This window comes from Camelus ferus, chromosome 3, assembly GCF_009834535.1.
Source record: "Camelus ferus isolate YT-003-E chromosome 3, BCGSAC_Cfer_1.0, whole genome shotgun sequence".
Lineage (NCBI taxonomy): Eukaryota > Metazoa > Chordata > Mammalia > Artiodactyla > Camelidae > Camelus > Camelus ferus.
In genome coordinates, this window is record NC_045698.1 from 64,732,529 (window position 1) to 64,755,136 (window position 22,608).

The 22,608-nt window shown below is 39.3% G+C and overlaps 2 protein-coding genes across 3 annotated transcripts in view; one reads left to right on the plus strand and one right to left on the minus strand.

Annotated features, from left to right (window-relative positions):
• The window catches only part of TTC37 (tetratricopeptide repeat domain 37), a 134,881-nt gene extending 122,115 nt beyond the window's left edge, over nucleotides 1-12,766 (minus strand). Inside the window, exon 1 of the mRNA XM_032476249.1 lies at nucleotides 12,511-12,766. The gene's annotated coding sequence lies outside the window, so the exon portion shown is untranslated. The remainder of the gene's footprint in view (nucleotides 1-12,510) is intronic.
• Nucleotides 12,652-22,257, plus strand: RFESD (Rieske Fe-S domain containing). Of its 2 annotated transcripts, XM_032476306.1 has the most exons (5): nucleotides 12,677-12,767; nucleotides 13,141-13,437; nucleotides 19,118-19,293; nucleotides 19,403-19,437; nucleotides 21,122-22,257. In XM_032476306.1, exons 2-5 carry the CDS (start codon nucleotides 13,343-13,345, stop codon nucleotides 21,386-21,388), a joined length of 573 nt encoding a protein of 190 aa, XP_032332197.1. In that variant the 5' UTR covers nucleotides 12,677-12,767; nucleotides 13,141-13,342; the 3' UTR covers nucleotides 21,389-22,257. The 2 variants fall into 2 exon arrangements, with proteins under 2 accessions (XP_032332201.1, XP_032332197.1); XM_032476310.1 differs by lacking the exon at nucleotides 13,141-13,437 and having other exon boundaries at nucleotides 12,652-12,767.
• Nucleotides 22,258-22,608: the final 351 nt, after the last annotated feature.

The following is a 22,608-nucleotide window of genomic DNA, read 5'->3' on the forward strand; positions in this document are numbered from 1 at the left end:
TTGTTGAATAATTCATCATGAGTCACCACACAAATAAAATGGATAAACGATTTACAAAAAGAAATCTTTTTTTAAATTGAGTTATAGTCAGTTTACAAAAAGAAATCTTCATTCAGCTTGGCTTACCTTCCTCCAAAATTTTGTCCAAAACTGTTGCAGTTACCAATTTTCCTTCCTCTCGTACACCCTCTACCCTGCTGAGGATGCTATGGTGTGCAACATACCTAGAATAAGTCACCTAAAGCAAAAAGAACATAGGTGTCTTCATATACCCAAATCAGGGTTACAGCATTATTTTTATTCATTAATAACATTGATTACTTGCTTATTTCATGCCAAGCAATGTGCTAGGCATTGAGATGCTAAGATGAATAAGAAATATCTTGCCCTCAAAGACCTTATCATCATCCCTAGGAGACAATCTGGCAAATATACCAGTGTCGGATGTGCTTTAATAGGGTTCCAGTTAGGGTGTCAGGGCACTGAAAAAGAACATCTGACAACCGTGGGAGACAAGGAGGTGGGGTGGGTACAACCCATCAGATAGGGAAGGGAGTTCTATGCAATTGGGAATAGCATTTGTAAAGCATATGTGAGAGAGAACAAAGCATGGTCAAGGAATGGCAATACTTGAAGTATCTAGCATTAGGGTACTAGTGGGGTCTGACCTGATGGGATATGTGGCCAGAGAAATCCAACATGGACCTAGTGAAGAAGAGTCTGTGTATCACACCAAGAAAGCCACAAGTAGCCTTTGAAAGATTTAACCAGGGTTGTAATATGATCAAATTTGAATTTTGGACAGGTCATTCCAATAATGGTATGAAGGATCAACTAAAAGGGGGATACCTAGAGGCAAAGATCAAGGCAGAAGCTCAGAGAGACCTCAAAACATAACCTGTAATGTACCACTCAGAATGCTCTCAACTGAGATAATTTAAGCCAGTTGAGTCAGATTTTCTGTTTTCTGTAGTTGAGAGCACACTAACAGAAAAACAGATTGAGCTGGCTCTAATTTATTATCTCACATAACAAGAAGTCCAGTGGTAAGGCTGCTCCAGAGTTGGTTAATTGAATAGTCTCATAACTTCATAACTAAGGATCTAAATCCTTTTCATCTTTCTATTCTGCCATCCTGAGTTGGTGAGCTTGACATTAGTTCCCCTTGAGGTCACAAAATGGATGCTATAGTTCTGGGTATCATATTCAAACATGACAATTTCCAGAAGAAGACTTTCTCTCTTTTTTTTTTCCACTCTTTGTAAGAATGAAAAAACATTTCTTAGAAGTCGTTGACAGACTTTACCGCATGATTCACTGGCTAGAATTATATTATTTCCACATCCAGATGTATCACTGCAAGGGAAATGGGGCCACCATGATGAGCTTGGACCTGGAACTGAAGATATGAGTTGCATAGGGAAGAGATGAAAAATGAGATTCTCATTTTTCTATTAGGAAAGGAAAAAAAGGAAATGCTTGTTGGGAACACAAGACTAAACCCTTACACAACTGCAAAATTATTAAAGAGATTGATTTTTACAATCTATTAAAAATTTCCAGCTGATTGCCATCTAGAAATTCTGAGACATTTCCATCTGGGTCAAAAAAATAGAATGCCAATTCAAGTAGTTAATTTTAAATACAATTAAACTGCATTTTCCCTAGCTTTTGTGGAAAATTTGCTGAAGCCCAATTCATACTAAAGTGCTTTTCTTCTATAACCAAGAAACTTTCTCTAATTTTAACTAAATCTGAAACTTGAAAGTAGATCTAGGTGACCTGGTTCCCATCGCTGGTGGCATTTGTAAGTTAAGAAATTTGAAGCATCCTCTCAGAATCAGCATCGATTCCAGAAACCTACATTGGTATAGACAACTCAGAGATTCAGTTCTGCCCCAATCAAGAAAGTCTCCAAAGGTTATTCTAAATTTAGACCTTGCTAGAGTAGGACATACAATTTAAATTTCACAGGAAAGGTAAATGAGCCGTTGACCCTGAACTTGATCTCTTTTCTAGGTGTCACCCAAACAGGATATTACTAGAAGAGAAGCTAAATCACATACTTGGAGTTTAAAAGAAATCAAACAACACCCCCTCACCCACGGACTTAGATTTTAACCAAGCTGCTGCAGCAAGTCTGGACTGCAGGACTCTAGGGGGCGCTATTCACATAGACAACAATGTAAATTTCACCACAAGAACTTTAAAGACTAAATAGAAATAATTCTATATTTTTTTAAAAAGAACTAGCCATACCGTAACATATAGCTAAAATAAGTAAACATGACCTAGTACATAATTTTAAACAAAGTATGTAGAAAACAGCCAGGAATATAACTAAAGCCACAACTAGCTATAAATCATTTACTAAAAATAGAATAGTCTAGCTCATTTGTGGAAGAGGAGATAGATTTAAAGCATTTTTTTCTAAGCAACTTTCTAGGAAGTATGAAAGAAAGTAGAAAATTTGAGGAGTTTCTCTTCCATTCCTAAAATGTTCTGACTTGATTGAAGGGAATGTATTAATAAAATACTAATAACAATGAATAGTCCCATTAAGTTAAACATGTTTTTTTGAGTTGGGAGACAGTATAATATAATGAAAAGAACACAGTTTTTGGAGCCTAAAGACCTGGACTTGAATTTCTTCTCTACTATTCAGTAGCTGTGTGATTTTAGGCTCTTTGCTGAATCTTTTTGAGTCTTGGTTTTCTCATCAATAAAATGGGGTTTATGTTATCAGTTTCATAGTGTTAATGTATGTAAAATACTTGATTGGTGGGGAGGGGATTCTGGTCACCTTGTCTCTTCAGAGTCACCTGGTACTCAATATAGCTACTGTTATTCTTTAACTCTGGGTTGTGAGGGATAAAATTCAGCTGAGTAATATTACATGAAGGGAAGCAAGAGGTCTTGGGGAGTCTATGAAAGATTAATGCAACAAATGGTGCTACATAGTGACAGGGAAGTTAGGCCTTATAGAAGGTAGAATGCCCACAATAATTGTCAGTTGCCTTCCTCACATCCATTTCCCCTTTTCTAACAGTTCTTAGATTCTTATTGGTTATCTACGCCTCTTGTGAACAAATGCTTTGAGGGAAGCTGACCCCTCTCCCACTCTAAGACTGGGCCCTAATTAGTCTAAACACATCAAAGTAATTCCACCCCCCCTTACTACCATGTCCCACTCAGAAACAACCATGTGATCCAGTTAAGACCAATGAGATTGGGGGTAGGGTTGTTGGGCATCTAGGAAGGAAGTCCTAAACTCTTCTGAGAGAGCCATGGGAGCCAGCATGTTCTCTCCACGTCTCTCCCACTGAAGGTAAATGAGGGAGCATGTAGTGCTGCTGGCTGCTGGCAGCCCACCTTTCACCATGAGGGGCACCAGTCATAATATGAAGCCAATACCGTAGATATGGCAGAGTGGAGGATGAAAGAACACAGGTCCTCAATGACCTCACTGAGCTGTCACATTAAACACCACTGAGGCACATCTACTGGATGTCCTGTTAAATAAGCCAATACATTTTCTTATTGCTTAAGGCAGTAAAGCTGGAGTTTTCTCTTATTTGTAGCAGCAAGCAGCAGCCTCTAATTGAAATTTGGCAAGAAAAAGTGTTTCATTTTAGCTTACTGAATGTTTTTTATCAAAGAAATAGGAAACATTCCAAGTGTACTTTAATTTAATCCATCAGCCAGTAGGTATTGAGGATCTGTATTGGGCATAGTGTGGCAGATGGAAGAAAATCAAAGACGTAACTCTTATATTTTAAAATTTTATATTCCATGAAGAACTGTAATTTTTATGGTAAAGACTTTGTTGAGGAATCTCAACCTGTAATTATTAATGTTACAGTACATTATTTCAAATTCTTGCCATGGTAATTTTAATGAATTATTCATTCATTTTGATATTTATTTATTAAAGCTCTATCATGTACAAAGTACTATATTTCATATAACGTTTAGCTTTTGGGTGAGAACTTAGCAGCAACTATTGCTGTATTTTCTATAGCCAGATTTGGAAGTGACAACCCTACAATGTGCTGAGGTAGATTATTATTTAATGGCCCCCGTGAATCAGTCTTCTGATATCCATCCCTCGTGTAATCTTTTCCCACAGAATCTGGGTTTGGGCACGTGACCTGTTTTGACAATCTCTCACAAGTAGGATCTTGATAAGCATTTATGCACAAGACTTGTCCTCTCAGAAAATGTGCCCTGAGACCACCATACCATTAAGGAGCCAAGAATGAGAGATCATATGGAGAGGGAGGCCCAGCTACTCAGCCATTCCAGCTGGGCCCAGTTCCCAGATGACCTTCCAGCTAAATGCACCCACATGAGTGAGTCCAGGGGAGACCAACAGAGGAACTGCTGAGCTAACCAACAGACTTGTGAGAAATACTAAATCACAGCCATTAAGTGTTTGAGTGGTTTGTTTTGCAGCAATAGAGAACTAAATCATGGGTAGAGTAGTAAAGTGGTGTTGGATGAATTAAAAATGGGAGTCAAAAGACCAGATATCAGACGACCTGGGTCCTAGTCTCCAACCACATGTCAAATTGGCATATTTAATTGCTTACCATATAATTTGATGAGGTATCACACTAACTTGAAATGAGAGAATCCCAAGCTCAGGGACAGAGTTAGAGCCCCAGCTCTAACCCCTTTTCCACATGGTGAGATCTCCTTCTACTGACAAACCCTGGCAGTTCTGGGTATGGTTTTATTAAGCAAAGCACTATTGTCTGCCTTACAAAATACCCAGAGATAACTAATGGGAACCACAACAAATAGCTAAAATTTATTAAATAATTTCTACGAAGCCTGGCACTTTACAAGTGTTAATTCATTTAATCCTTAGAACAACTAAAAGGAATGTATTATAATCATCTCCAGTTTACAGATAAGGAAACTGGAGCTAAGGATAACTTGCCCAGGGTCAAACAGCTAGTAAGTGGCAGAGCTGTGGGGTTTTTTGCTTATTTGTTTGGGTGTTTTGGTTTTTTTTTTTTTTTCATCATCTGAATAGGTAATAGCCAAGAAGTCCATCTGATCCTCAGATACAAACAAGTCTTGCTTTACAGACTTATGTATCTGTTAAAGACCAGCTTGAACACACACAAGTGGGGTAGGGGGGAAGTGCTGGATAAAAAAGGCTACCTGAAGAGTGAAATGCATTCTAGAAAAACAGTATAAAATTATGCCAGAGAGTTTCATCATTTCACCCTCCAGACTGTTTAAGAAAAGAACTCACTTGCTAGAAATGGAGGAGATGGCCAGCTGTACACCAAGGTCCTTTTTATGTGGCTGCCGGGACAGAGACTATATTTCCCAGTCTCTTTGCAGTTATTTACAGCTATGTGATATGTTCTTCGTGACCGAAATGTGAGCAAAAGTGTCACGTGTGGCTTCCAGACTTGGGCCTTAAGACACAGGGCTTGGGCTCCTCCATGTTCTCTTTCCCCTTTCAACTGGCTGGAGGACATGATGTGACAATGATCAGATGAGGACATCTTAGAGGTTCCTTCAGGATCTTGTGGGGCACAGACAACCTAAACAGGGCAGAAGATTATATGAGAGAAATAAATTTCTGTCTTCTTTAAGCCACTGAATTTTGGGAGTCTATTTATTACAGCAAATTAGTCTTTACCTCTACTAATATTTTGAGGTTGTACTAAATTAGACTAGGGGATGGTTTTGCTCTTCAGTTTTCTGTTCCAGAGGCTCTCTGTGCTTCTAGTGTGGGGTGGGGGGTGGGGGTTGTGTGAATTTAGGTGGAGTCAAGCATAGAATGTGAAACTCTTTACAGGCTTGAGGAGGGACCTTGGGTGATGTCTGAGCCAAATCATGCCTGTGGGATATGTGTTTTATTTTCCCCAAAGGAAGTCACTTAACCTCAGGAAATACTTTTTTTTTCAATCTGAAGGTTGAGTGTGTTAGAGGACCCTCATGTTTATGGACATCAATACAGGAGCAGGCATCCAAAATGTGGCAGGCCCTTGGTCACCCACATTAACATCTAGTATTCTCTTGCCTTGGTAGAGGAATCCTGATTGTGTTCAGGATCACCATGTTCCAGTTATCTATTGCTGTGCAACAAACTATCTCAAACCTTGTGTCAAATAACCACCAATTATTATGTGCGTGGATTCTGTGGGTCTGAATTGGGACAGAGTACAGTAGGGCTGGCTTGTTTCTGTTCTATGATATCTTGGGCCTTAATGAGGAAGAGTCAAATGACTGAGAGCTAGAAATCACCTGGGAGCAGCTTTTTTATTCATACGTCTGATGTCTTGGCTGGGATATTCAAAAGCTAGACTCGTCAGGAATACTGACCAGAGTGCCTACATACTGCCCTCCATGTGGCTGTGGCTTTCCCACTTCATGACAGCCTTAGAGTAGTCAGACTTCTCCTAAGGCAGCTCAAGTTTTCAAAAGCAAGTGTTCTAGTGAACAAGTGGAAGCCACATGGCTCTGTATGGCCTTGCCTCAGAAGTCACACAGAAGCATGTCCTTGGTACTCTAGTGGTTAAAGCAGTCATAAACCTGCCCAGATTCAAAGGCAGAGAGCATAAACCCTACCTTCTAATGGAAGAGGTGTCAAATAATTTGCTGTCATATTTTAAAACTGCCACACCATTCACGAAGGAAGATAACTCTATAATGGGGAAGATATCCCCATTTCTGGGATATGTATCTAAGACAACCATGGTAATTAACATTCCTCCTGCTAGTTGACTGGTTTTGGACAATGAAACTAGAGGTAAGGGCTCTGGGGGCTACTGGCAAAGGTTTTATAACCTTAAATAGTAGATACCAGTAGAGGCAATTCCTCCTCTCTGGATGTTATAGTTTGTGGATGTGACCTAAGTTCTAATGGCTATCTTGCAACCACAGAGGGAAGATAACCTTAAGAGAAGGCCAACACCTTAAGGCTGGAATGGTGGAAAGGTGAAAAACCCGTCTTAGATGATGTGGCTGAGCAGCTGAAATAACCAAAGTCTGAGCCATTCAATCTCAGATCTTATGTGAAATAACACATTCCCTTGCTGTTTAATCAGTTTGAATTGCTGTTTTCTCTTTTCTCTAAAGGCATGCAAATGGATATAAGAAACGCATTAGTCAGAGCTCTCCAGAGAAACAGAGAGAGAGAGGGAGAGAGAAACTCATTAACAGGAATTGGCCCAAGTGACTATAGAAGCTGAGCAGTCCCACAGTCTGCGCTGTGCAGGAAAGAGACCCAGGAGGGTTGGTGGCGTAGTTCTAGCTCAAGAGTCAGAGGAGACTGATATCCAAGCCCAACACTCAAACAGAGAGTGTGAATTCTCTTTTCCTCCACCTTTTTGTTCTATTTCAGGCCCTCGATGGATTGGGTGATGCCCACCCCTTAGGGAATACAATCTGCTTTACTGAGTCTACCAATTCAAACATTAACATCATCTAGAAACACCCTCACAGGCACACTCAGAAACAACCCCATGGCCTGGTCAAGTTGACATATAAGTAGCTGTCAAAAGAAACTATGAGGTCTCCTTATAACTTCGTCCCTATTAAGAAGTGTCAATTGTACTTGCAAATTTGTTTCTCTTCCTGAAAGTGCTCTAAGAGAGCTATCATTTCATCTAATTCTTTAAGCACAGAAGAATACAGATGATTGAAACTTTAGCCTGTGTGTGTGGGGAGGGGGTTACACTAAGAGAAAGGATTTGGGTAACACATACTAGACACTTAAGAGTCACTATTCGAGCTGTGACCTTCATTCCTCTGGCCGAAGAAGTCACACCACTGTTGAGAGTATTAGAATGGCCCCATTGTAAACGATACAGCAAACATTTCCTCAGTTAGCTGGATGGAGTTTTTTTCAGTATATTTTGAATTTTTAAAAAGATGTTTACTCTTCACTAAGCATTTATCATCATAGTCTATTTTTCTAATGTAGCCACTGAGAGCCTCCCCTAGGCCAGCGTGTCCAAGTATACTTGGTGAAGCAGCAGATGCTTCCATATTAATATATTACAAAGAAAAAAAGAGTTTCATAGTTAAATGTTTGGAACACTAGGTTAAATAGGTTTCCCTCTTTTCTTTTTTACTTTTTATAAAATAGACAGAAAACATGAAGAATAACACAGAAGTACACCCACATATTCACCACTGAGATTCAACAGTTGTTAACATTCTGCCATCTTTGCTTTTAGACATATTTTTTGTCATTGTTTTTGAATAACCTAAAAATTATTTGCAGACGTTATGCCATCATTACACCTCACCTCTGAATACTTGAGTGTGCGTCTCCTAAGACATTCTTGCATAACCACAAAAGCATTATCATACTTCAGAAAATTAACAATAATTCCCCAGTATCACCTAACACGCAGTCCAGATTCAAATTTCCCCTTTTGTCCTCGATATAACTTGAACAGATTTTTGTTCTTTTGAACTGAAGTCTAATTACAGTCCACAAATTGCATTTGATCATACGTCTCTTTAGTCTCTTTTGTTTTAAAACATCCTCCCTGACCTTTTAAAAAAGATATTGTGTTTTTGAAGAAACCAAGCTAGTTGCCTTGGAAGATATCCCACATTCTGAATTTTTCTGAGTATGTCCTCATGGTATTTTTTAATTTATTCCTTTCTTCCCAACCAGGTTTCTTTATAGCATTAGCTCTCAGAGCCTTCAACACGTTAATGTGTAAAATGACTCCCATAGTGGACCCCTTTTCTGAGCCTCTGCCCTCTTCGTAATAACCCTTTCTTTGGGAATTGTCCCCACCTCCAACACACACACACACACACACACACACACAGGCCTCTAGCAGTCACATATGGACTTTATAACTCCATCTTCAGGGTTAATCCATTAGAATAACCTCCTTGAAGACTCAGGAAGATATGATGAGTAGTTACAGAAATTTAGACAGTTTTAAGGTGGTGGAAACTAGAATCATTAGGATAAAATACTCAAGGTATTAAGGATGAGTTTGAAAGTGATCCAGGTATTGTAGTTGTAGGTATTGGTAATGCCTATACCTTAAAGGAACAAGTAAGAAAAAAGTGTTGAGTTAGAGCTCCAGAGAAGACACAGCCAAGATGACACAAACAAAAGTAAAGCCAGGCTGGACAATGACAGAGCAGGTCCAGGGCTGGCTTAGGTGTTGATCTGGTGGGAAGTTATTTCCTATTGGATCAGCCAACTAAAGTACAAGTCGTTTTTGTGCAGCGCATTATTTGTGCAGATTGAGGGGGGGAAAAAAGTCTGGGCTAGAAAACAGAAGGAAGTAAAAGGAAGCAAGGAAAGCACTGAGTCTGGCACACAGTGCATGTGGCAGAGAAGAAAGAGCTCAATGGAAGAAGCAAGTTAAACTGTCAGAAACTAGGCCAAGCCTTCCTACAAGGAACAGCGCACAGCAGAGGGGACTGAAGCATTGAAGGCACATGTCACCATGCAAAGCCTGGGACATCCAACCTGAGAAATGGCAGTGCCTTGAAAAGCACATGGCAGAGGTATTCTTGCTCCCTAAGACCTGAGGAAACCAGATTTGAAAGCACCAACAGCAGAGACAGAAATGTGCACAGGTGATATCCCAGGAGAGAAGGTGAGAAATACTGGGGCATCCTTCCTGTAAGCAAGTTGCACGAACCTAATCAATTCTCTAACAAAAGGGGGTGAAGTCAGCCACTGTGTTCAAGACTCAATATGCTGCTCACAAGTGATGTGAAGACCTTGACCCTATAGAGAGCCCACCCTCAATACAGTATACACTTGAGCCAGAAATCCTGGGTTCCTATTTCTCACTTAAGTTACATGACTTGTATGGCTTGATGGAAGTGGTGAGTTGGGGGGGGTGCTGGTCTCTGTTCCACACAGTCACTCAGGGCCCCAGGCTGATGAAGGCACCATCTAGAAAGTCAACTGTTGTGAAAAAGACACAACTGCCAAGGTCTCATATCTGTTCTTCTGTGCTTCAGTCTGGGAATGACACACTGCACTTTTACCCACAACCCACAAGTCAAAACTAGTCACGTGGCCTCAACTGACTGTAAGTGGGGCTGGGAAATGTGAGGTAGGAGATGGGATGTTTGGTGAACACCACTGTTTATGTCAAAATACCCAGGTAGGAATATTATGCTGGCATGCACACAAATGACTGTTGTGTAGACCTCCAGTTAAGAGTCATAAGCAGATAGGTGGTATTTAAAGCCATCCTCACTTTCTCATGATCATAATCCCAATGGCCTAATGGAAGCCAAAACCAGCTTTTCCTTTGTGATCTTGCCCCACAATATCTTTGTCTATGAATAGTTTCAAATGTCCCTTTTCACTTTTGGGAGCCCCCTGCTCTGAATGTCAAGCAATGTTATCACCCTTTCCTGGTCTGAAGGAGTAGGAAATCCAGATTGGTAGATATTCTTCAAATCTCTCTGTAGTGAAACTAGCAACACACGAATGTTTTCACTAGCTCCCAAGACAGACTTTGGCTTAGGATTGAAGGCAGATTTTGAAACTTTCTGAGAGGAAAGGCTTGGTCTCAGAAAAGCTTGCCTAGAAACAGCTTGATGTTTAGAGCAGGGGGCTCACAAAAGTGAGAAGGGACATTTGAAACTATTCACAGACAAAGATATTGAGGGACGAGATCACAAAGGAAAAGCTGGTTTTGGTGACTGGGAACAAAACTCAGGCCAGGGCTACCACTTGGTGTCACTAGTAGGAAAAGGAAGGCTGAAAGAACAAATGGAGGAAGGAACAGAAGACGCAAATTGATTCCAAGGAGAGAGGTAGAAATGGCCCCCAAATATCCTCAAGTAGAACTTTGTGGGAGTATTGCCCACACTGCATGGAACTGCTCTATTGCAGAGAAAAAAAGAGGTGGGGGCAGAGAGGGAGGGAAGGCAGGCAAGAAAAGGAAAATGACAGTAGGAATCATGAATTTTATTCTGAACTATAATGACTTTCAAATGAACTTTATGGGTTCCTGCTGTTAACTCACGTGCATGCCTGTGCCATCTAGGCTGTGTGCCTGCATTCAGGTATGTGCAGAAGTGGAGGGAAGTAGTTTATTCTGCCTCCCACTAAAGCTTTCCAAGCATTTCATAATTTCACATGACCAATCACATTAATACTTTAGGTAGAGATAAGAGAAAGTTTTGTATTTCTCTCTTATTCTGCTTTGTATGTATAAATGCATATTTACTGAGGTCTCCAATTAACTCAAAATCAGACTTAAGGTTGGTGGATCTAGGATGTGTCTCATTTTAATGCTGGATTATGCCAAAGCAAAAAAGAAGTACTTTTATTAAAATGGCAAACCTTATAAACCATAAAACACTTTGGGATGGCTAACAGATAACATAAATTATAATAGATAACATAAATTATAATAATTATATTATATATAATAATTATAATAAATCCAAATATATTTTATTATCACTGGTGAAGTGATTCGTCAAAACTAGATGGCTCATTTGTGCTTGGATCAGTGAAACAAATGGTCAAAAGAGAAATTATCCTGTAAAATATTACTGTCACCCTTAAACTATATGGAACAGAATAGAAACAGAACTGGAAACAAATCCATTAATGTGAGCTTCTCAATCTTATACATGTTTGGCTCATAGAAAAAAAAAAAGGCATTTATATGGTATACTGGGGTAAATGAACAAAGTTCCTGGGTTTCAGCTGCCCCAGGCCCATGGGGCCTTTCTAGGAACCAAGATCAGCATGTTAACATATAAAACATAGATTGCGGTCTTCAACCCTGAGATCACTCTGGAATTACTTGGGAAGTTAGAAAAAATACATAGATAGATAGATAGATAGATTCCCCTGCCCCCCACCAGCCCCTGGAGTTTTATTTCACTGGTCCTGGCATCATGACTCCCAGGTGACTAAAGTGTGACCAAAGTTAAGAACCATTGCATTAGAAGATAGCCAAGGAAACTTAAAAAAAAAAACAAAAACGATCAGACTCATCTAGTTTCCAACTCTGAAAACAAGTATGAGGTTTTTTTTTAAAATTCAGATAAGTATAAAGAGAAAAAAACAAAGTTGAAAGGTTCAAAAAATGTAACTGAAAATCCATCTCCTCCAAAGTAACCACTGTTAAGTTTTTTAAAGAAAAAGCTTATGTATATATCTACATATCTGAATCTCGAGAAATAATTTTTATTTACGCTAAAGAAAGCACACTACACATAGTATCTCATACTTTGCTTTTTAACAAATTCAATGTATCATGAAATCTGCTCGAGTATGTGGCTACAAAGTAATTCACGTCTACACTGTATTTTATTTAACCATTTCCCTGTTGATCATTTGAGCTACTGTGATTCTTTCCTTGTAATAAACATCTTTATACATCGATTATGTGCCTCGTTAAGAAATTTTGCAAATCTTTTTATAAGGTAAATTCCTAGAAGTAAGATCCCTGGGTGCGTTTAAAAATCTGGGTAAATGTGGTAAGCTAAACAAACATTTAGAAATAAATTGACGGCACCTACGTTCGTCAAACACTCGACTGTCAGTTCGGAGGTCCTGGCAGAGTGCTGTGGGTCGGCGGTCGCCGTCAGGGGGAGATCATCGCTTCCCCAGGCGCCACAGAGGCCCTCCCGGGGGCGGGCGCGCTCGTGTCACGTGGGCCGCTTCGCCCCGCCCCGCGGAGATCCACGCCGTGGCCGGAGCCCTGGCTCGCGCAGTAGCCACACGCGGGGGGCGCGGCGGCCGGCTCTGTCGGAGCGGAGCGAGGGACTCGAGGAAGGTAAGCTCGGTTCTGGCCGCGGCGCGGGGCGGCCGGGCGCGGGGCGGGGCTCCCGAGCTCGCTGCTTCCGCCCGGGAGGCGGGCCTGGGCACGGACTTCCGGCGGCGGCGGCCGGGAGCAGGGGCGCGCAGCTGACGGGTAGCTTTGCTGCCGGCCCTTCTGAGCCCTGCGGTCTTGCTGGCCGCGATCCCGCGTTCCTTGACCGTTAACCCCCAGGGCAGCCTTCCCCTCGGGCACTGCGAGGCCCGCCGAGCTCGTTCCCCGTCCAGTCTGGGCCCCCACCCCGGAACTGCCGCCTCAGTGGGGCCGGCGGGGCGTTTTTAATGAAACTTCCTGGCATTTGTGCGCTCACACGCATCATAACTGCCCCAAGGTTCCTGCAGCCCCAGCCATCCTGGATGTCCATCTCCTAAAGTCTGCAGACGGAACGATCCGCCGCATCTGGCTGCCACGCTCTGGCTCTCTGTGGTTCTGGACCGCCGCTCCGTCTAAGGACGGCAGGCGGTCTTTACTAAAGCGTTAAACACAGCGTGAGGTCATTGCGCATAAGCTCTCAGAGCTGCAGGACCTTAGAGATGACCGCTACCACGATCGCAGCGCTTCCCACGGTCGGGCCCTACTCCAAACACTTCATGGGTGCTGAAGCGTGTATCCCTCACCACGGTCCGAGGTACGGAGCCGCCTTCTAGCTGTGCAAACTGCGCACAGAGAAATATAGCTGCTGGGCTTAAGTCATGCAGAGCCGGGATTCAAACCCGGGTGAGCTCACCTGGTGCTCAAAGATCTCGTGTCACAGACGGCAGTAGAGAGTTCCAGGGCAGCTACGTGACTTTATTAAATTATTAGGGAAGTATTCCCTTTTAAACATTTGTTGACAAGACTCTTGCATAGTAGCGTTCCTAAATTTAAAAAATCAGGACTATCATCTCTGCATATATAAATGGTGTATACACACATACACACACACATCTTGACTTTGCTGAAAGGTTTTGAACCTTCAAGATAGTGTACTTACAGGCCACTTATTTTTATAAATCCGTGGATACTACTTAGATAAAATGTTAAGATTTATATATATGAATGTTCACAAAGTTTAGACCCATAAGATCTCGGTTTGAATCTTGCCTGATACTTTGTGGGTTTGGGCAAGCTTTTTGTTAAAGAAAATCCTTTACCTTAGCTTCCTCATCTGGAGAATAGGTATAATACGTACCCCTTGGCATCTTTCTGAGGATCAATGAATTCATATATGCAAAGAATCCAAGCAGTTGGCACTCACTGAAGGACAGCTAGTTGTATCTGTTGTTATTCTGCCAGCCAAAGAGATACAAAGCTAAGGCATTTCTCTTCTCTGAACCTAAAAGCAAGGGTGTCACCCTGGAGCTATGCATTCTGATAACGTATAGGCCAAGTCCCCAGACTTAGTAAAAGGACCTTAGTGCTTTTGTGCTCAAGAGGAATTACAAGTTCCTTTAACTTCATGTTTCTTTTGTCCCTGTAAGAAACTTAACTTATGCTTTTTAAAACTTCAACCTGAATAGATGCCCTATTCTGGAAAGGTATGTAATAGGGACTAAGGAGCCATTTAGCTAATTTGTAATTTTATGTAATGTTAGCACCTTTAGAAACCTTATTTTAAGCACAGGCCAAAAAATACTTCTAGAAGAGAACTTTGGAACAAAATGGTCAAACTTTTCAGAAGGAAGTTTTCTTCTCCTAGGGCTCAAACTGGAGAAACCATTTAATTTTTCTTTCTTTCTTTCTTTCTTTTTTTCTTATTCTGTTAAGATCCTACTATCTTAAAGTTGACTCAAACTAGAGGAAATGTGCAGGAGCATGTGAATAGTGCATCAGAGTAACAGTAATCAAGGTGAACACACTGACTCTTGTTGTCTGAATGGACCATGATATCCACAATATTTAATTAAGAATAACATGGATGTTAATTATAGTCACCAGATATCATAGACAGAACCATTTGTTATGCATAGAGGGAACAGTTCTTTGAAGAATGAGATAATAGTTTTCTAAGCAAAATGCAAGACTAATCATATTTCCCTGAAATCTTTATCATTTAGTCCCAGCTTTCTCTGCTCATTTCTTATCAGCCCCTGCAAAGTTCCCTAGTTTTTCCCTGGTTGGGGGCAAACCCTGCAAAGACTGTTGGCTCTAAGATTCTGAAACCTGAGGGAGGGTTATGTTTGGTTCTCATTTATTTGGGAGCTGGGGAGAACTTAATTAACTTCTGATGCTACTCCACATCTCATGTATTTTGTCACTTGCTTGATACTATAATAAGTTCCTATGAAATATGACAATATTGCTGTATTTGAACATGTAGATTAGGAAGGATCACCTCCCTAAAATTAGAATGCTCATTTGAAGCTGATGTGTGGTATACAATATTGTTAAATATCTTAAATTGTAGACAAGTGTATGTGTGTTTAATATCATGAAAATTCCATGGCAAACTTCCTATTAACATTAACTGGGTCTGTACAACCAACATCACTTAGATTTCTCTTCCTTTCCTTTTCTATATGTAATTCCTTATCTTGTATAAGGCAGAGTTGGATACCTCTCAAGTTATCTGGGACTTTCTGTAGTTTCCTACTCTGATAAAATTTCCATAAAATGATGCAATTGTTAAAATGGAATTGATAATGAAAATGTTGAGTTAACCCAGTCTTGTCACACCTTTAGAACTGTCCTTACTTTTTGTTTTGAAAGGCTTGTGTCAAAAATAAACATCTATTAAGACATTATGACTAAAGAGTTATTTTGTGTTTAAAATACACACATATACTATTTTTAAGGCTGACTGTGTACTTAACTTTGAATTGCAAAAGAATGGCTCCTAGATGGTATGTTATACAGTGATGTATATTAATATTATTTTGAGTCACAGACTGGATCAGACCTATATAAAGTTGGCCCTTGAGCTAGTAACTGTGAACAATATTGAGAAATTTCTTAGGCTTGATTTTTCCTTTTAATTTCTATTTTGACCAAAAGGAGTATAAGAGATGAACTTTAGAAACACAGGGAAAAAAGAGTAGTAATAGTTAATTCTGGATGTGAGCCCTTACTTAGATGTTAACCAGTATTTGATTTCTATGAGAGTGGAGGTTTGGGGAATTAAGTGAAATTACAAGGGGAAAAGGGTATAAGGTAGGCCCAGCTCTATGAAACAACCACAGTTTTGGGACAGAGTTTCCTAGGAAGCCCATGTTTTCTTCATGTATCATTCATTGCCTGATATGTAGAGGTGGCCAGCATTGGAATGGATTTTACCTCATTGCTTTCCTTTTTTGCTGGGTTACCATTTATTTACCATTTGAGGAGAATATAAGATAGAGAAGTGAGCACTGAATGAATTTCATTTGATTAGCAATAAACTGAAAACTCTACTGGTCTTGCCTCTCTTCAGGCTCTCTTCTGCATGACCTTTAAATGATGAATGTACGTTAGGAATTATATGAGACTTTCTTCCCTATCGACACTTTCTCCTCCAAGTGATCCTGTTGAATTTGGTAATTTGAAAACTCCCAGATTTCTCTCTCTAGTGATTCTCAACTGTAGTCTGAGATACCTGACTGCTGACTTGGTATCTCCACCTGATGTTTCTTAAGTACCTCAACTCAGTATGTGCCAAATGTCGCTAGTTCTTGATTTTTCCATTCCTGCAAAATAGCATTCCTTTCTCAGTCTTTCCCATCACAAGTCATAATCTACCTAGTGGCACAAACCTAAAACCTGGGAGCTATCCTTATTTCTTTCTTTTCTGTTGCTCCTTCATTCCAGTTCATCAGCCCAGCTTCTCTGTGCCTCAGTTTTCTTGTAGTAAAATTAAAATGATACCTTCTTTGTAGTAACATGTTGGGGGATTCAATTAGTTAATTAAATAAATGTTAAGTCTTAAAACATAGTGCCTGACCTGTAGTTAGCACAATGTAATTTTAGCTACTGCCATTATTATTATTATATTGTTGTTATTATTACTTTTTCTCCCCCATAGAATCAACACCCTGATTCATGCCCCCATCTTCTCTCCCTTGGACTACTGCAGTAGCTTTCTGAATTCTGTGTGTCTCCTCTTGTTTTGCTACAATCCATTCTCCACTCAGCCAGGGCATTCTTTTAAAAACTGATCATGTCAGCCTTCCCACTGTTCTTAGAATAAAATCTACACACAATGCTGCATGACTTAGCTCCTGTCTCACAAATTTCATTATGCTAGTGTCTCCTTTCGTTCCTCAAATCAACTAAGCCTTTTTTTTTTTTCCCTTCCTTCAGGTTTTTGCTGTTCATTCAGCTTGGAATTCTCTTCTAGTTCTTAGCATGTCTAGTTCATTTGTACTTTTCAGGTTTCAGCTCATCTGTTGTCTCAGAGTCACTTTCCCAGCCCATTCTTTGCAAAATGGACTCCCTCTGTTTCTCTCATTTCACTACCCAGTTCATTTTCTTCATGTCTCTTATGACATTGTGTAATTATCTTACTTGTGTATTTGTTTACTTATTAATGATCTCAGTAACTAGAATATAATTTCTAGGGGGCAGAGACCTTATCTGTGCTGCTTTCTTGAGATGCCAGTCACATACTGGTTGTTAATAAAATATCAAATGAATGACCATCTCTAACAAGGAAGGAGAACTTTGCAGAAGGAGAATCTGAAAATCCATTGTTGAAGACAGTTTTTTAATAATTCTGCTGTGCCAGATATTATTGTCAATAGCTACCCTTTGAGAATTTTGCCTGCTTGCTTTTTCAAACATATATTTCTCCCTAATAGATTACAGAGAAACTTGTCCATCAGTGTCCGAAAGATAAAAGTAGGTTGTGATTAGATGTTACCAGGAGTCTTTCTTTTCTATCATACAATAAAGGGGTTGAAGTAGCCTTGCTCTAAGATAATGGTCCAGGTACACACAGCATCTTATACTTGAATGTTGTGGGCAGCCTCTTTCCTGCCCCCCCTACATCGTGGAGTAAGCTTGCCTTATGCTAGCTGCAGAGTTGGACATTGTTCAGATGGTTGAAGATTCCCATTCCCGAGCAGAGGGCAGACACCATGCAGGGCTATCTGATAATGTAATTATTAGGAGATAAAGGAAAAAGCAAAACCCTTTGAGTGTTCTCAATTTTTGCCTTGTGATTTATATTTCATTACATGCATAGATTCAAAATATGCTCTTGCCCAGGAGACAGAGCTCTTTGTCAATCCTAAAATAACATCATACATGCTTCTCTATACTTTTTGAAAGTTATGGACCACCACAATCTTAATCCTGAGATAGGCAGGAAAAGCAGGAATGCTTCCAGAAACCTTGGGATAGCAACTCTAATGAAAAGAAGGTAGGAATAATAGGATAGATTTGGGATTGGAAGTGGAGAAATAATAAATACAGAAATTCTTGGCAAAGCAGGATATATAGTTTCATTCAGAAACCATCATAGGAAAGAAAAAAAAAAAAAACCTTAAATACCCCCATATGGGAAGCCCTTAGGAAAATCCTCTACATGGGGCCTGAAATCCCTAACAATGATATATCTTGATACTTCTTTCTCATATGAAATTAAGAGACTATGACTATGTTCTTAAAGTATACAGGTCTCTTTGAAAGGGTTGCTTTCAAAGAAATAGGCTAAATATCTGTGCTGAGAAAAAAGTGTATTTAGAATACCTGCAAATTCTCTCAAATTTAATCTTCTTTTATAAATTAATTGAAGAGAACATCATCTTCTTGAATAAGATAAGACAATTCCCCAAGTAAGACAGAATTTTCTATCCACATTAAGAAAATGAAAGGTGTCCATTCACACTTACTCCCTTCTACTAGAATACAGTTACGTGATTCATCTATAAGAGGTGGCTGTCCACTCGGGGCAAAACCAAGAGAGCCACCTTAACCAAGAGGTCCAAGACTACTCGGACTATTGAAGAGCCCCACCTTCAACCAAAGCTGAAAACAACACTGAGAATGAGCAGATGCTGTTTAGCACTGACCTCGATAGGGAGTAAGAGGATAGTGAGAACTTCATTACCTGTTTTAGGAGTTCTGAAATATCTGTCTTATGCAATGAAAGTGAGTCAAAAACAAATCCAGCCTCCAAGTGGGGAGTCCTCCCTAATTTTGGCAAGCTTTAAGAGCTCTCACTCAAAATCATGACTAACCACAATCCACTATTTATTTTTTATTTTATATAGCTCCCAAAAAGTGCCTGCATCAGTCTCAGAGAAATCAGACTTCTCTTATAATATAATTATCTCTGAGTTAAGTGTAGCCAAACTAGGGAAGATGACTTGCCGTTTTTTTTTCATTCTTTTTTTGTTTGTTTGTTTCACTAGCATGGATTTTGATGGCTCTGAACAAGATCCTGAAATGAAGACATATTCTACTGTCTGTGTTGGCAGAGAAGACGATATTAAAAAGTCTGAAAGAATGACAGCTGTTGTCCACGATAGAGAAGTGGTCATTTTCTACTACAAAGGAGAATATCATGCTATGGATATTCGCTGTTACCGTAAGATTTTACTTTTCACTTGTAAACCTTGTATTTGTTTACTATCCGACAAAACTGTCAAAATGTCAGCTTTTTTAATAATGAGATGTAATATTCAATTCCTCTGCAGACTCAGGAGGACCTTTACATTTGGGAGAAATAGAGGTATGTAAAATTAAATCTGTTCTCAACAAACCCAGATGTTTCCTACTTATAGTCTTACTATATTTCATTCTTTATTCAAAAATAATATATATTTGGCTTTGAACTATATTTTAATGCTTTGAATATAATTGCCAATATTCTAGGAATTCACAACCCTACAAGGTAAAGATAACCATTTTACAGGTAAATATGAGAAATATGCATGTCTTCTTACCTAACAAATATACTGAGATATCTACCCTGCATATTAGTGCACAAATGTTTAAGTACATATATAGAGATACAGATACAGATATATAGATATGGGAGAGGCTCATTGTAACATTTATTGTAATGAAAGACTGAAGACAATCTAAATGTTTTACAATAGGGAACAGTTTAAATTGTGAATAGCCATGGTATGGCATACTATACAACCATTAAATTAATAAGGCAGATCTATGTGTGTTGGTATAGGATGTCAACGATGTAGTTTTGATTGAAAAAAGTCATAGAATAGTAAGTCTAATGAGATTGCATTTTTTAAATAAAAATAACGTTCTCTTTTTACTTTATACACTTCTGCACAGTTTGAATTTTTTCCAATGTGTATAACTTGTATAATGTAATAAAAATATAGATGTGTATATTTTAAGAAAGAAACAACACTTTGAAGGGTTAACTGAGGAAGGAATGAGGGAATTGTATTTCTTCCTTACATTCCCAAACAAGCTGTCTTAATTTCTTGTTTTCTCTTTAATGAAACTGATATCTCTCTCTCTCTCTCTCTCTCTGGTATAAAATACATGCTTAAATAAACCTAGTGTTCCATTCTCTCTACACATCATATCTACCTAGTGCACACCTGTCCTCATGTTACAAGATGTGTGTTTACATTTATGAATATGAATTTATGATTAAAATGTTGTTTGCTGACAGTTCTGTGGGAGTACAAAACAGCATTTCTGCTCTTCTGGTATAAAGATAAAATATAAGCATCTGGATGATAATGTGGAAGAATTTCCCTCAGTTTCAGACCACAATGAGAGCTCTAAGACCTTTCTACCCAAATTGTGGTCTGTAGACCAGCAACACTGGTGACACCTGGGAGTGTCTTGGAACTGCAGAATCTTGTGCCCTGCCCTAGGCCCACTGCACTTAATCAAGATGGGCATTTAAACAAGATCTAGGTGATTCCCATGCTCTTTAAAATTTGAGAACCACTGCTTTAAGACAGTTAAAAAGTCGGGAATTAACTACTTTGGATCATAAATTGCTCTCCAGTTAACATATGCACTTATGCCTTTAAGTAATCTCTTGAAATTATATCTGAAGTTTACCATTCTTCCACCAGCTAGTGAAAATTCATCTAGAAGCACTTGAAGGCCTTGCCCTGTTTCTGTCAAGGCAGTGACATTAGTATCTAACAGATAACACAGCTGCAGTCACGTGGTTTAGTTGCCTGAGCTAGCTATCTTCTGATAGAGGTCTAAAACACTGGGAGTCTAATCAGCTGCAAAAGGGACTTGATGACAGCCAAGATTAGGTTCTGCCTTATGCTGAATAATTTGTAAATGAGAGGGAAAAAGAGAAGCTGGCCTGTTTTTTAACCTGGTTCTTCTGCAATTGGTTCTGTTCTGAGTCTGAGGTCTATTGTGAATGTTGGAAATGTCATATTATTAAAATCAGTTATTTGTTTCCCCAGGAATTTGATGGACGACCATGTATAGTTTGCCCCTGGCATAAATACAAAATTACTTTGGCAACAGGAGAAGGACTGTATCAGTCTATAAACCCTAAAGATCCATCAGCAAAACCCAAGTGGTGTTCCAAAGGAATAAAGCAAAGGATTCATAAAGTGACAGTGGACAATGGGAATATTTATGTGACTCTTTCTGATGAGCCTTTTAAGTGTGACTCTGATTTTTATGCCACTGGAGTCTACAAAGTAATTCAGAGTTCTTCCAGATAAAATTATATGACAATGAAAAATGTTGTGTATGTTTTGAAAGTACTTTTAGAATAACCTTGCTCCAATACCAAAGGTGATTAACTGTTTCCAACAGAGACACAGTTATTATTTTTAACAATCATATAAATGAGAGGTTCAAAAGCACAGTGTACTTAGTATGATGTAAGGATCACTATCAGGACCTATAGAAAACATTTCATCCAATCTTCTGGATTGAGTGGAAGCTTAAGGTTATAGGTTTGGAATGTGCATTGGAATGTGAAAGATGAAAATAATCTGGAGAAACCAAAGTGAAGAAAAGTAGAAAAAAAAAATCTACGAAAAATTTGGGGGGTAAATTACTACTTGATACAGCAGACCTTATCACGGAAAAATTTTAATATATACAAAGTAAACAAAGTAATATGACAGACTCTTACCACCCCTCCTTCAATAATTATCAGCATTTTTCCATTCTTGTTTCAATGATCTTTGCATGCATTCCCCACCTTCCCTGTTGATTGTTTTTTTGTTTTGGGGTTTTTTTTAGATAAAATTTAAACACATTGAAATGCTTAAATCTTAACTGTTCAGTTTTTCCAAATATATAGCAGACATTTTTACACTTAAAAATGGGATCAATTTACATGCTGAATTTAAAAATAAGAAAGTTAATTTGCCTGATATCAAAACCAAATAAACCTTGGCTCTGTTTCTCTCCAGTCAAGGCAGACAGTCTCAAAATAAGGAAGACACACACAACTGCTGCCCAGCCATAGGAGATGTGAAATCTGTTCAGTGAGCCAAAGTACTCTCAATGCCTCTATGAAATTTCAAATAAAGGTTTTTTTCATTTGATTTTTAGAGCAAATAAATGTGTGTACAACCAAGTGTTTCAAGTAAATGTTATAGAGAAGAGGTATAAGGTGGTGTTCCTCGGAGTCCTTTCTGCTCAGTTCACAGAAAGGCTCATGTTGAGTTGGTTCACCGCACTTTTTCCATGCCAGTGATTTATGGACAGCGCTGTTCTGGCTGCCTCTTGCACACACTGTACTATAATACCCTGGGTACTGATCATCTATAACTCAGCACACAGTAGAATATACAAGTAAGTGGGACCAGAAAGAACTTAAGATGAACAGATTATGAATTCGGAGTGAGAAAAGCTGTTTGTCAAAACTGGAACCTTGTCTAAAACCACAGTAATCTTCGTGGCACAGGATTGAATTAAGTCTGCAAAC

Excerpts from the sequence above, each read along its gene's own strand:
- RFESD (XM_032476306.1), top strand. The coding sequence starts at position 13,343 with ATGACCGCTACCACGATCGCAGCGCTTCCCACGGTCGGGCCCTACTCC. Across the intron at positions 19,294-19,402 it reads TATGGATATTCGCTGTTACC|ACTCAGGAGGACCTTTACAT; the intron begins GTAAGATTTTAC and ends ATTCCTCTGCAG. Across the intron at positions 19,438-21,121 it reads TACATTTGGGAGAAATAGAG|GAATTTGATGGACGACCATG; the intron begins GTATGTAAAATT and ends TTGTTTCCCCAG.